Source organism: Protopterus annectens, chromosome 17.part0 (genome assembly GCF_019279795.1).
Source record: "Protopterus annectens isolate FY-2018-M chromosome 17.part0, PAN1.0, whole genome shotgun sequence".
Classification (NCBI taxonomy): Eukaryota; Metazoa; Chordata; order Ceratodontiformes; family Protopteridae; genus Protopterus; species Protopterus annectens.
In genome coordinates, this window is record NC_056751.1 from 67,471,801 (window position 1) to 67,487,677 (window position 15,877).

At 41.6% G+C, this 15,877-nt stretch overlaps 1 protein-coding gene across 1 annotated transcript in view; it reads left to right on the forward strand.

Annotated features, from left to right (window-relative positions):
- Positions 1-15,877, forward strand: part of DNAH6 (dynein axonemal heavy chain 6) — a 5,071,261-nt gene that overhangs the window by 2,404,678 nt on the left and 2,650,706 nt on the right. Inside the window, exon 32 of the mRNA XM_044059309.1 lies at positions 14,449-14,616. Coding sequence (XP_043915244.1) covers positions 14,449-14,616 — 168 coding nt within the window. The remainder of the gene's footprint in view (positions 1-14,448; positions 14,617-15,877) is intronic.

Genomic DNA, 15,877 nt, shown 5'->3' on the forward strand with positions numbered 1-15,877 from the left:
TGGGTGGATATCATCGAATTCTGGCTCCCCCAGATGGCCCAGAGGCTTTCTGGAAGAACCTGAATTGCAGGGGAAGAGGGGACGGCCTGAAAAGCAGAAGATTGGAAGGGCTGCCATTCCTCAGGGAAGAACTCAATGCAGGAGGAGGTGGTTCGCGCCAAGAAAAAATTATTCCACTCGGTGCCAAGGGAGAACTGTGGAGATCGGGAATTGTCCGTTCCCACTGCGCGTAAGATGCTACTGCCATTTGAGCATCCCTCCTAGGAGATCTCCGTGGGAGAGTAAAAAGGGCAACTTGCAATTTGGCCGCTAAGGATGTTGGACCCACCGGAATAGAAAGAGAATTGTAAAAGCGTTTGCGGAGATCGCTTCATTCGAGCACACGTCATGGCTTCCCCGACATAAAGGGTAAGACCTGGCCCCCCTGTTTGTTTCAAGCGATCTAAATTTGCCGCTACGTTATGGGCCTCAACTTCAATTGTTCCTTCTATGGAAGCTATGGCTGAGGAAGGCTAACGCCAGTGTCACACCCCTCATCTCCAGAACATTGATATGCTAGGAGGTCCCCAGTCGCTCCACTGCTTTGTTTGTGAAAATGCGTAGATGCCACCTTAGCTGGATAAACCGCGGTCAAAGATGAAAGGGGAGATGTGACAAAAGGGCGCCCCCAGCCATCCAATCACCCTCAGGCTGTTCTAAAGGGAAGCCTGGGGGTAAGCCTTGACCGATATGAACGGGATGACGCTGGTGGTGAAGTGCCAAGCTGGAAGAGAACTGCCCTGAACTGGTCGAAGTACCCGTGATGTGGTAGCACGAAATGAGCTGTCTATGAGGATGGCTCCGTGACTCTTCCCAGGCGATTCGAATTCTGGGTCAGTTGTGAGTCTCCTTAGGGTCTTGGTGTCTAACCTGGCAATGGATCTGGAATGGGATCAGCTGAGTAGGGGCCAGGGGAATTTTAAAGAACCTTATTGCGATACCCATCTGGGACTGGCTGGGGAAAGGGCTCCCTGCTAAAGAGATAGCATTCCTCGTTGGGGCAGCCCTGAAGCCAGTCATCCAGGTAAGGAGTCATTTGGCTTTTTTACAGCGGTGGGCTACAACCACTGAGGTATAATGGAGGACCTTTGGTTTTCGTGGTGAGACCAAAGAGAAGCGGATATCCTCCTGATATGCTTAGGCCCCCCATGTCCCCAGTTGAGCACATAATTCACCTGTCCATTTGCTGCAGGTCCCCCGACACAAGGTTCAGAGAATCCAGTGCCTCCAGCCCTTGGGAGACGGGATGCCCTTGTGACCACTGGAACTTCCTTTGGGGGGATGCCTGTCCGGGGACTGGACAGACTTAGCCTGTCCTCTCTCCCCATCTTCTGGCCCTCCCTTCTTCTGGCCCTTGCCTGCCCAGAGAGACGATCTGGGCTGGGGACGGCTGGATTAGAACTTGCTTTGCGGGAAGCGCCCCACCTTCGGTTAGCAGCGTCTGGATCGTAGGACCAAGAATGGGCAGAACTGATTTTGGTTTTGGGAACAGCTCCCAGATTGGAAGGGCTTGAAGATGGCTGCCGTTTTAACTCCGGCCTTAGGTGTTCCGTAATGTCCCTCGACTGCTCTCCTGAGGGTAGTAGCGGCATCTTTAGGGTTATAGATCGGCTGCCAGGAGTCGACAATGGGACCTGAAAGCAACCCATCGTCTGGCGCGGCGGCTGGTATCCTCCTCCTTGCCATCGAAGGTCGAAGGTCTGTTTTGTCGACAAGCCGCCTGCTGCGAATAATAGTCGCCATGTTACAGAGCGCGACGTATGGATAGTCGCTCTTCCGCCCTTTCGCTCTTTCCCTTTGCGAAGCTGCCAACCGCGCAGTCCACCACCCGCACCAAGACCTAATGACTCCTGGGTATCCAGTGGATTTGAAGGCTGTCAACATGGCGTCTACCAACGCGAGCGCTGGGCTGTCCAGCACAACTGGCAATTTTCACCGGATCCTGTCTCGCCCTTTGGGAATCCACCAGGGTGCCTGATAGTCCCCGTTCCACACTTGGAAGTCAGGAGGTCCACCAGGGAGTCGGCAGCCGTCCCACCCATCCGGTAATTCTCGCTCCTAAAATTGTTCAATTGAACACGGACTGCCTCTCTTTGCCGCCGCCGCCGGCATCCATTCCACCCGCATCCCCAGACCATGATTTCTCCAAAGGAGAGCCCCCTCGTGATCTTGGGGGCCTTTCCTTCCAAGCACGGTGCCGAGGGGCACCTCCTGCTTAAGCTGTGCAGAATTCCACCTGCCAACGCCTTAATCGCCCCAGCGTGTGCCTCCGCACGTTCGCGTGCTCCGCCATATTCCCAGGGCTGCTTGGGTATCGAAATCTCAGCCTGTCCCAAGCTGTGCCTTGTGACCCCTGACAGCTGGTTCCAGTCCGGCGGAAAACTCGGAAGTGCTGTCCTTGCCGATACAGATGGAAGCCCTCTCTCCAGATGCCGGGGAGGGAGCGGCCTCATGGGGTCTCGATGCTGTCGGCATCCCTCCACTGGGAGGCTCGGATCCGAGACCACGACTCTCCCCCCTCGGATCCGGCCGCCCAACTAGGCCGGACCTCGAGCCGGCAAAGGGCACTGCGGATCCAAACCAACACGGGGCTCCGAGAGAACAGATCTGATCCCAACAAGCCAAGTGCCCTTGGAGGCCAGTCCCCACCACCATCGAGCCGGATCCTCAGGAGCAAGCTGTGCCCCTGCCCGGAGTCCCCCAGGAGCCCCAGGCTCAAGAGCCTGCAACCCAGTGCCTAGAGCTCGAGCAGCTAAAGCATCCAGAGGCACTCCTCACTTGCATTGGGGGCTGATGAATGACGCGCATCTTACTTCCGGGATCGTCCGCCTGATGGCTGGCAAGGATTAGGATTTCAGAAGAGAGGCCACCAAGAGAGGCGCCGTGAAGCCTCCAAGAGAGTCACCTCCTTAGGTCGGAGCCGAGCGAAGCCTGGACCGAGTTGAGAGTAGAGATCCCGGAAGAGAAGAGGCCAAAGCGGCGGCGCGGGGCGAGTGACCGCACGGCCGCCTGCCAGGTTCCGTCCTTCTTCTTTTCCTCCTTCTCAGCTTCCTCCTCCCCGAAGGTGAAGTGAGAGTGTGAGGGGAGGAAAGAGACAGCAAGTAGAGCAGGGAGAGTAAATTCACGGGGGCGGAGGGGCCTACGAAGTCTGGGCAAGAAAAGTCCCGCCCCGAGTCCCCTCCCGCCTCTCCGCAACCCATGCCTCCTTCCCTGCACAGATTGGAATGGTGGAATATCCAGAGCAGAAGTGATCAAGGCATCGACATGGCAGTGGCCACCAAAGCAGGGGATAAAGCTTTATGGAGCTTTTCGAGTATATCTAAGAATATCTTCTCGAATCTTTTTTTTTTTTTTTTTTTCATTTTTTTTTTTTTTTAACACAAAAAAAACAAAAACTACAGAGACACAACACAAACTACAGAGACTAAATAGCCCCAAATACACCGCACACATGGAGGAGGGAGGGGAGGGAGGGAATTACTTTAAATTACCAAAAATAGTTTAAAAGAAGGGGAACCTAACCTAACACTTATAAATATACAACTTAAAGATCGAAAAAAAACTTTATAAATAACAAGAGATTCTACTTAGCTGTAGGAGTCAAATCAAGATTGTCACCATGAACACGTGCAACCAGGATTCGAGGTCGCTGGGAGAGCAGAGGGTATTATGTGGGGAGGAGAGGGTAGGAGCTCGATCCCATGCTGGATAAACCATGCCGGTTCGGATCCGATATCGGATCCATACCCCACAGGTTGCTGACAAATGAATCTCCTACTTCAGATGCATTGTTTTTCCTGTTGTTAACCAGTGCGGTTTGTGTTCGGGGTGCACATATAAATAGTTCTTACTCATGGTTAAGTCCTAGTGCAAAGAAGTTAATACTTTAAGCCAAAAGTTAGGTACTGCATCTGGGCCTGGGGTTTTCCAGTTAGAGGCTTTTCTCAACTTTGTTTCAATCTCTCTGGCTGTTATTTCATCCCATTTCATATCCTGTACCTTTAAACTTCTTATTCTTTTTTTACTTCTATCCATTTAGCATATTTGTTATGTTCCACAGGATCTTTATAGATACTTCTCCAAAATGCATCTACTTCCTCTGTTTTTGGCGGTCTTTCAATTCCTTTTACCTTATTTACAATTCTCTATAAAACTTTTTCGGGTCATCAATATATTTCTTATTTTGTGCTTTTCCCTTATATTTATCTTCATATCTTCTAAGTGTTTCCACCTGTTTTGAAATTTTTAGTTTATCTCCAATAGTAATAATTGCAGACAAATTGAGCAGATGCATTCTCCTACCTCATGAATGGTCCCTCAATCCTGTCATAGTGGCGAAGATCTTCAGTCACTGGGGCCAGCCTTGCTGTGATCTGTTTGCATCCCCCGCAAATCACAAATGCAGCAGCTTCTTTGCCCTAATTCCCCCACAGGGGAAGTCCCCAAGGGATGCTTTGTGCATGATTGGCCCACGGGACTTCTTTATGCTTACCCACCCCTTCCTCTGATCCCATAATTTTTAAAGAAGGCTCTTCAGTTGAAAGGCAGAGTAATCCTCATTGCACTCTACTGGCCCTGACAAATTTGGTTTCCCTTTCTTTGGCCTCACTTAGTACATCAACCATGGATTCTGGATCCAACTCTGGAATAGCTGTCGCACCCACAAGGGTTGATATATCCGAACATATCAAGCCTCAAGCTGACAGCTTGGTTCCTCCACTTCCAGTAATTTCCAGGCAAAGCAATCTAGCCTCCCCTGTCCGCCACATTCTTCTGGCTTCCCTTAAACCATTCACCAGGAAACTTTATCTAAGCAAGTAGAAAAGATTCATAATTTGGTCTCATAAAAAGGGAGTGAAGCCTTTTTTGGCTCTTCTTTCTATGGTGTTAGAAATAATCTCCTTCATTCAGGAGCCGCAGCTTCAACTATTCGAGTACACTTGGCAGCAGTCTCCAATTTCCATAATGGTTTCAAGGACTCTTCCTTGATTTTACACCACCTCTGTAAAACCTTTTTGAAAGGTATTACACACATTAGCCCCCCCCCCCTTCAAACAGCTAATCGAGCCCTGGAGTTTGACATTGGTTCTACTATCCTTGACTCATGCCCGCTTTGAATCTGCTGTCAGTTGCGATCTGAAGTTCTTATTCTGGAAAACTTTTTTCTTGGTGGCCATTACTTCAGCAAGACGAATTTCTGAGTTGCAAGCTTTATGCATAAAACATTCTTGCATAGTGTTCCATAAGGACAGAGTATCACTCCGGACTAATCCCTCCTTTTTAGCAACGTTATTTCTGACTTGACTATTAATTAAATGATTGATCTACCAGTTCTCTTTCCACATTTTGCTAATAAAGGAGAATATTCACTACATTTGCTTGGCGTGCATAGACAATTGCATTTTTATCTTGACAGAACTATATCATTATGGAAATCTGACCAGTTATTTGTATCATTCTCAGGACCAAGATTGGGAAGACCTGTTTCCATAGTTACTTTATCTAAATGGTTGAGAGATTGCATTTGCTTTATTTATCAACAGAACAAAGCTTCCCTACCATCTAAAGTCAAAGCGCATTCAACCAGATTGGTTGCAATGTCTGTTGCCTTCCATGCAAGGGCTTCCATGCATGACATTTGTGCAGCAGCAACATGGCCATTCCTCAGCTTTATCATGCATTACAAATTGGACATGGTCTCCGGGAGAGAGCTTTCTTTGGTTCAGTGGTATTCAGGAATATCCTTCCACATGGTCTCCCAGGAAACAAAGTAGCTAGGGACTCTGTCCCATCAATAAGGAATGAATGAAGATTAACAACATCAGATAAAGAAGTTATGTCCTTACCATAATGTTCCATCTGTGTTGTTGATCTTCATTCATTCATTACAACCCACCCGCCATCCCCCTCCAAAAACTCCTGGAGGTTTGGATATGGTCCTAGCCTAGGATAGGAAAGTTGCTCAAATAAAGCATCTGCTTTCTTTCTTTCTTTCTTACGGGCAAACTCGATTTGAGGTAATGTAGAGAGGGGCACTATGGGTAAAAGCTTAGCTCGAGAGATTTTTAGCTGGCATGAGCTTGTTATAACAGCCGATTTAGTTCCTAGGATGTCCATCAGTAATAAATGAATGAAGATCAACAACACAGATGGAACGTTATGGTAAGAACATAACTTCTTTTTTTTTCTACCAGAACCATGGCAACTGCAGCAGTGATCTAATGTTGAATATAGTACAGTTGTGCAAGTAAGCTTGCATAACAGTTGGTATATATTGTCTTCCTTTTTTGAGCAAAATGCTCTGAAGCTTTTGTTGTTCTATGACTGCCTTTTATATTGATCTCTGCTCAAGCTCATGACAGTTGGAGCCTGTGGAAGGCAATCAGAAGCTTTGAAAAGCTAACTGTTTGGTCATATCCTGTGCAGGATATAACCCTAATAACTGAAACTGCTGCAAGAGTGATGTATTAGCAGTGTATAATAATATTTTACAATGAACTGTTAAAAAAACACTGTTAAGAATATTAAGTATAGTAGAGTAGAGAAAGGGCTAGGTAATACTGCTTTTGCACTTTTGTCATTGGATGGGACACTGGGCTACTTGGCTGTAGGTAGAGGAGTTACATTCAGAACAGTTGGATGAGATTTGCAAAATTTACAAGGTAAGCATTAATAACTGGCTGCTCTTGTAATGTAAACTGTAACCTTTGCAGAGACCAAGGAAGTATGAAAAAAGGAAACAAGGTTATTTATATGAGCAAAATGTGTATACAACTTTCTTTAGGAAGGAATTTTTTTATACATGGTTAGATAGGCTGTTTGATAACTGCTAACTAGATTTAAAGAGTGACTTAATAATTTTTTTCTAGGTGAACTAAAGTCATTGTGACCCTTTATGATGATGAAGCATATTTCAGTAATTTATTTTTTAAATTATTTTAGTTCCATTTTACTTTGTAGCAGCTAGCCATGTTCAACTGTATTCACATTAATTAATGAACTCTGAAAGGTTCCCTGGGCTAGATGACATCTTCTGAAGAAAGGAAGTACCACTGGGTGAAAATAATTCCTGTTCTGTATTTTTTCATTTGTACTGAATTCCACTGAGTTTTTTTAACATTGATTTTGAGTACAAAATTGATATAGAAGTAGACTCTGATGATGGTGATGTAGCTTTTGCAGTGTTTTCAACAAATTATTTGATTTTGGAAATATTCATCCATATGTATGTAAACATATAGAATCACAAGATGAAAGTACTGTGAATGTACCTGAATGCAAAACTGCAAATACTCATGAAGGTCATGTTGTCATCACTGCTTTATGAGTCTTTGATAATAAATGTTTTTATAAAGGCTCTGTATATTAAATAGTACACAGTGCTTCTTAGGAAGTGGTTGTCTTTGATAATAAAAGTTTTTATAAAATCTTTGTATATTAAATAGTACACAGTGCTGCTTAGGAAGTGGTTGTCACTTTTTGTTACATCAGTGTCCAGCAGTGCTTTTGTATGGGTACAATACTGCTGGTATGGTATGGTATGGTATGGTATGGTATGGTATGGGGTGGGATGCATTGGTATGATGCTGCATGAGATGATGTTTTTTTTCAGTTAAGAGAAGTTACATTGTGTGTAAGAGATGGAATTATTTTTTTTTTATCCCACCTCCTCACAAGACCGAGCCCAGTGGCTCCTCTCCCTGCATCATATCAGCCCACTCATTCTGCATTCACAAGAGCCAGGGATTCCCAGCTGAGGCAAAAGCCCTACATACCATCTTTTCCTGGCCAGGAAGCCTCTATGAGCTCATTCGCTCCGTCGGTTGTAAGACATTGGTCAGCTTTTTTTGTTGGGCTTGTGTGGTGACTTCCCCTCTCCACCAACAGAGCATCCCCTTCTGCAGTCACTCTTCCAAGCCCAACTATAGCTGCTGTCTGTAAGGAAACGTGCCTCTGCACATTGAATTCCACTCAACTCACAGTGGAACTTGCACATGTCAGTGCAGGCTTGATAGACTTGAGTTCCATTGGTGAGCCAGAGCTGCCACCACAGGAAGAGTGAGCCAGTGGAGGTTGCTCACACCCTTCCTCCCCATCCATCTCCTGCAGATGTCCAAGCTGCTATTCTAAATCGGGTTGTCTGTGGCATAGGAGTTTATCCCTCTATGACACAGAATAGCTATAGGTGTAAGTATATTTTATACTTGAATAGATGTATACATAAACCTGTCCTAAAACAGTTTTTTTTTTTGAAGATACTGACATGTCTACCAACTAAAAGCAATGGTGATGCAGAATAAATAAAATTCTTCCTCAAAGAAAGAGCTTTCTTGGTGTTCTGTTATGTTACTATTAATCTATTAATATTTTAGCTTTAGTAGGGAATGGTGAGTATTAACTAGTCAGTTTCTTAGTGTAGACATAATGTATTACTGTATTTCTTTAGTGTACTGTCCTTTTTTATGTAATAAAATTTTGGTGAACAATGGTGACTGCTGACTTCAAAGCAGGGTGGAGCTGCAAGAGGCATGAAGTGAATGGGTCTAATTGTAATGGAGTGGGACTGTGGTACCGTAAACAGGTAGTGTGGTCTTAACTAACATCTTTTCAGTTTCAGAAATATAAAAGATTCTGCACCAGGGTAGGATGAATGCTTGCTCTTCCTTTTTGTAGTTCTGTAATGGCTTGAAGTTCAGACCTCCCAACACAAAGTCCTGTTGCACATGGTTATGGCGAATGCTTTGCAGTTATTTTCATAATGCTGAAATACCAGTGCCCCCAAAAGAGAAACACACACACACACACACACACACACACACACACACACACACACACACACACACACACACGCACACTGAGACCTGGGTGTTAATACAGCTGTAAGTTGTATGACGCTTCACTTTTCCTTGTACTATGAAATGTATAAGGCCCTTTTTCTAGATTGCAAGAACTACACAATGAAAAATAAGCAGATTAACAGCTACAGTAGTAAAGTAAAATTATTTTATTTATTTATTTTATTTTTATTTTACATTTGTTAACCGGGAAAGTCTGACTGGATACATGTCCATTTTCAGTGGAGGCCCAGGAAGAAATCTCCACATGTACAAAACGATGACGGTCAATATTCATGGTTACATTAAAATATTTAAAATCTTAAAATTTCAGTAGGAGGTTATATATATATACATGGTTACGTTGAAGTTTAAGATCATTGTAGGTTTATAGTATTACATATGTACAGCAATCATAGCAAAGCTTTTGAGTGTATAGAATGGCATGATACTTAGATTGATGTCATGAGTGACTACCCGGAGAAAAAAGGCAGTTAGTGAGAAAAAGGTGTTTAGCTAAGAGGAGAGTTCTTGGAAATTAGATGTAGAAGGGTTTAAGACATTTGTAGAAAAGCTAGGATAATAGGATACAAAAGAGGAGGTAAAGACAAGGGATTAAAATGGTTAGCATAGGGAGTTAGAAACACAGCATTCTAAAGTTGAGCATGGGAAGTTAGGTTAGATTTATTGAATGTTGTTCTGAAGGTTATAGAGAAGTAAATATAATTAGGGTTTGTTTAGGTAGAAGGTTTATTCCTAATTGCACCATTTACCTTCAAGAGTTACATGTATGTCGAGTTAGCCTGGGTCTAGACATGGACATAGCCAATTCTTGTTTAGGTGACGCTTTAGGGATGTTTTGAATTGGGGTAAGGAGGCTATAGTGGTAAGATATGGGTGGAGTGCGTTCCGTTTCTTACCAGCTGAGTAGGAGAGAAGTGATTCTACAGCTGAGTTGTTGGCTTTGGCAGATTGAACTTGCATTTTGTTAGATGAAAATCCATGAACATTAATAATTAAAATGATAAAACCGCATGCCAGACCAGGATTTCATAGTGAATAAGTTTCTGCAAAGTGTGTCACTTTCAGTGTAGTTAAAAAAAACAGTGAGTTAGATGCACTGCATTGTCTAACATTCCATCATTTGCATGTGGATACAATTAAAAATGAATATAATGTTATCGTTTCCTAAACTGCCATAACTATACTTCAGGCGTGTTTTTATATCTTGATATGTAACTGTATGTATTACTGGTAGTTGCTGATGCAGTTATTACCATTTCTCAGATTTGCATGCTTATATCAAAATGTATACCTCAGTTAGAATCAAGAAACTAAACCAACTAGGATATCAATAGTAAAACCACAGACTGTTGATTGTGAAGGTATATGATACAGGGGATGACCTGTAAGTCAGCTGCAATGCATAATTTTCTTGGTATAAAGATATATTAATAAACTATAACTTAGTCTGAAAGCAACTTTTTTTGCCTCATAAAAGTATGTCATTGTTATTGAAAGACTACTTGTGTAGTAATTAAGCACTGTTGTTTTACTATGCTACAAGAAAACTGCTCCATTTTAATATATACATAGATAACAAAAGAAATACTTAATGCTCCTACACTGTAAACCAAAAAAGCAGTTCATTCATTTAAATTCTGTATATGCATATCTTATTATGGAAACAGTAGAAACATTTATAAATACTAAATAAATATCTATAGAAATGTTTCTGAAAAAAAAAGTGACTGAATAGATATTCTTAAAACAAACTGCATAAACTTCACAAACAACAGTCATGTTGTAATGCTATTTTTATAATGGAAAACCACTACAACATTCAAACTATTGTTAAAATAACAGTTATCTGGACAGATTAGCTATCTATACAGTTGACCTTCTGTGAAATGTGTCCATTTCATCCAATAAAGCATCTTACTAATGCACGCTTACCCTAACCTCAGCCCTGGCTTTAACCTTACACTTTACTTTGAAAAAAAAAAATCTTTCCTTAACACTATCACAACACATGACAGGTTCATACACTAAAACTGCAAAAGCAAACATGTACAACACTGAAGCTAACACCTTACTTAACCCTTACTGTAACCCTAACCCACCAACACATGCACAAAAACATTTACCTGTGTCTGCATTATTAACTGTCTGCAGTATGATACTGCAATTCACACTGCCTGCATTCTGAACTGTCAGTATATTGTATTATTGTACTGTGTGTTTTTACTGAATAGTATGGAATAGTACATCTGATTTTATTCCTTGAATATGTGTGTGTGTATGTATGTGTGTATATATATATATATATATATATATATATATATATATATATATATATATACACACACACACACACACACACATATATATATATATATATATATATATATATATATATATATGCATATACATGTATAGAGTGTGTGTGTGTGTGTTGGTTATAGCTTTGATGTTCTTTAATTGCACCATAAGCAACTACATAACATGTTGATATACTACACTTTCAATACCAGTATTTAAAGCTTCAAAATGCTTGTAGTGCAGTATAGAGAGGAAGAGGTGCTGATTTATTTTTGTTCTGGCTGTTGGGACTGTGTGATTGCCACCTTCTGTCCATTTTTAAGGATTATGCTTTGACAAGACATGTATTAGATTTGAGTGCCTCACACAATTATGCTTTCCACTGTCCTTAGGATGTATAAGTATGCCAGTTTTAAAACACAAGGAATGTACTCTACTACACATAGTACTACCATAATTTTCCAGAATGTCGGTAGAGTTTAAAATACCTGTTTTAAGAAAAGTACTTTTGCTACCTTAATTTAAAGCTTTGAGTATGGAGATTTTGCCAAATCCCATGCTGCTAACAAAAATAGATTGTATTTGCAAAACTTTCCACATTTAAAATATCATTACTAAAACTAAACAATTAATTAGATAGCCTTTCGTAGCACCTAAATAGTATACATTTTCTTTCATAAAATGTTCTTGTCTGTTCAGTAAAATTTACAGCACTACTTATGCAGATGATTAGGTAACGTGACTTTTCTGGCCCAAGAGGTTAGCATTAGGTATTATAATTTTAGTAGTGTGATGGCATGAGACGGTAGAAGAATATATGTTAAGGAATAATGTAAGAAAATACTGAGATGGTGAGATTACTATAGTGCATAAGCTCTGAAGTCAGTAGTGTAGCACTGGTGAACACTAGCAACAAAAGTGAGAGTAAGCAAAAGGTATAATCATTCTTTTAGGCCCCCATCCCTTGCAACTATCATCATCCATTCCCTGGTGTCCTATAACAGGAGGATTGGGAGGCAAGAGACAGAAACTGTGATTATAATCTAGTGGGGGTGAAAGGAGCTTTTTTCCTATATATTCTGCTGTCACCTCCCCCTTTGGTTAAAAAGAAATAGTATAGTGCCTGATCTGATGGCCCCATTGCAATTAACTTCTCCTACACATGCAATTAACTTCTCCTACACACCCTAGATTTTTAACTAACGTGCATGTGTACTAAGTGGTGGACTTACGGTCCACATTTATAGGCCCTTCAGTATCTGTACTTCCCTCAGGTGGAGCTCTTATAGGTTCATTGGTACTTTATAGGCTGTTGATGTGTTGAGGGTCTTAGGAAGTCTAGTCTTACATTCCCATGGTGTTTTTTTGACCCTTGTGTTTTGTGTAACCCAGAGGCAAGCAGTTTTGACCCTTGTGTTTTGTGTAACCCAGAGGCAAGCAGTTTTGACCCTTGTGTTTTGTGTAACCCAGAGGCAAGCAGAACAGGGATTTGTTTGCATATTTACTTGTTGCCTCTATCTATAGGAGACATGGGTGTTAAACAGGGGGGGGGGGGGTGAATTTGCAGTTTCCTATCCAGTCAACCAAATTATATTTGAGCAGAGTAAGAGAAGTAATTTGGTTTATTGTGTAGTACAGTACGATTCCATAACCGTGGTATTCTTTGTCACAGATAATTCTCTCTTTCCAACATGTCCTATATGTGTTGCAGAAGAGCTTGAGATCCCTCGATTGGTGTTCATACTACCACTGGACTTGCAAATGTGTAATAGGTCAGACAGGGTAGGCTTTATATGCAAGCTAGGGGTTGCCTTTTTCATTCTGCATGATACCAAGAAGAGGGACAAATGAGATGGACTGCATAATTTATATTACTTATGTCCTTGATTTTTAGTAGGAAAGTTTTGCAGGCTTTCCAGTTGTAAGAAGTGTTTGGACAGATACTTACAGAAATGGGTGTTATGCTCATTGACTGGCCGAATGACAGCTGAGTACAGTCGAATGATTATATCCCTTGACCTGGATGTCAGATATAAGCTGTGGGAAGGAAATGACTTCCTTACAGTAGTCGGTATGTGGTAGTCAGAGGACAGTTCATGGTCTGTCTAGGTTCCCAGATCACTGACTATAGGATCATCTTTCAGGGAGGGGGGGTATTGTTACAAGGCAAGTCATGCTTGCCAAAGAATAGTATTATACATTTCATGACATTTAGTTTAATCCATGGTTTTGACATCAGCTACTTATTTAGCAATGGCATTCTTGGAGGCTCTTGGTATCCTCTGCAGAGTTAATGATGACACCAAGTTTACAGAAATCTGCAAACTTGGTCAACTATAAACCCTTAATATTTGCTTTGACATATGAGAAGTAAATGCCAAAGAGGATTGGCCCATGGACTGGACCCTGGGGTATGCCATTAGTAACAGGTCTCTCTGAGGATGCAGATCCACCCACTGTTATTTCCTGCATTCTGTTTGTTGGTCAGTTAGCTATCCAATGAATTACACAGAGATTTACATTTAGTAGGAGAGCTTATCAATGATACCTGAATGTGGGACACCTTCCCACCAGGATGAGTGTGCTAGCAGCAGCTTCTCCCCTAATTCCTCCCCTCTTAACCTTTAAACCCTCTAGGCTAGAAATCAAACTTACATCATTTGGATGTAGTCAGGGCCTCATTCTTTTACACCATGAAGACAGCTAGATTAACCAAGATTTTGAGTTGGATCTCGGCGTTTTGCAGTGAGCAGTAAAAATGAGTCATAACTGTCCTTACATGATATTAGTCTCAGTGTTTTTGTTTCAGTTAAACACTTTCTGTTAGGTGTAAGAGTTTTCTTTTATGTACTACAGATTGCATAACTGCACTTAGTTTTTTTTTTGGCTGCACTTGTGGGTTATGTCTTGTACGTCAGGATAATAAATAAAGTCCAAAGAAACTCAAGAGGAAACACCATCTAAAGCGAAGGAGACTTTTATTACATGTAACACAGACAGATAAAAACCCAGCTGAATGTTGGAGATCTGCAGCCTCTGATGTATGCATTTATAGGTGCTCACATTTTACTTGCAGGTGTAGATGTAGACCTGCTTTGGGGCAGTTTCTGTTCCTTAAAGTGGTTTTTATTTAGATATGTAGTTATTTTACACATGTTTCTTATACACATTAGCTAGCTGAAAAAAATGAAAATTTTAAACTGGAAAATCATTCTGGAATTAAATATGTCTTACTTTTTATGTCTTTTAATAGCTTTCCAGATTCATGTTTGAGGGTCGTGAAATAAAACTAATTATGACATGTGCTGCATTTATTACAATGAATCCTGGGTATGCCGGAAGGACAGAATTACCAGATAATCTTAAGGCCCTTTTCAGACCAATTGCAATGATGGTTCCAAACTATGCACTTATTGCAGAGGTAAATTAGAGTATTTGATGTTGATGTCGTGTAATGATGATGAGGCTCATGGTAGTGGCTGTGATAATAACTGTGTATGAGCATACAGTCAGTTTTATGTCATTTTTATGTTATAGTAGTGTAAATAAATACACGGATAAATATGAAACTGTGGAATATGAAATTTGTGTGCACTGATTTTTGCCAAAGTGATAAATCTCTTGGGTTCTCTCCTTGTTCCTATGAGCATTCATATTTGTTACCAGAGAAATTGGTAAGTATTTAAAGACAAACATTCTGCATGGTAGCTGCAGCCTTGTTGGCAATGTCAGGAGTTTAATCTAGGGCCGAATTCTGAAAACCTTGTCACATTAAGGTAAGTGAATCTGTGTGATGAGTGGTGGCAATAAGGGTGTGTGGGATTCAGAAAACTCAAAAACGTGACACAGTCAGCTGAAAAACATGGTCAGCCATGTTATATGCTAATGACCACATAATGAAGTGCTGCATATGCAGACAGGGTAAAGTAGTGTACAATGTCAGTGACTGATGCAGCTGTTATAAACATGTGTGTGCAAGAGGCTTTTATAGCATCTGCTGTATCCAGTGGTGAGTAACGTCACCCACCCCTGAGGTACCTGGTTATAAAACCTCGCTTAACATTTCATACTCTCCATGACAATGACATAGTTGGACCATTACTATCTAGACAGTGACACCATGTAACAGACTGTGGACATGTGTTGGCCTCACTTGCAGCCCCATGAGAGTCGTAGAGTACCTATTCCAGTGGATACAAAGGTATGTGTCACTTTACATACATTAACTACATCCCCTTTGGAGTCATGGAGTACCTATCTCAGTGTATACAAAGGTATGTGTGCCTTTACTTATATTAGCTACAGGGACCTTTCAGCCACCTACTGGGGACAAAGTGGGAGATACTCAGGTATCTGCCTCAAGAATACTCCATCATTTACTCTATGCAATGCTTAATCATGTGGGGAAGCATATGCGGTTCCCGTATACCTCAGTAGAGAGAGCCATTATAATGTAGGACTTTTATGCTGTAGCCACTTTTTCCTGAGACACTGTGGCCATGGACTTTACCACAGAGTGAAATATGAAGGAGGTACATTAATTGCTAAGGATATCACTGAATTAACCACCAAGTGGTCTATAATGCACAAAGTATCATCTGCATTATGTGTGCAGGTCACCCAGGCAATTTTCACAATTCCCACATATGGCACACATGTGATCTTTACCAATTATTTGCAAT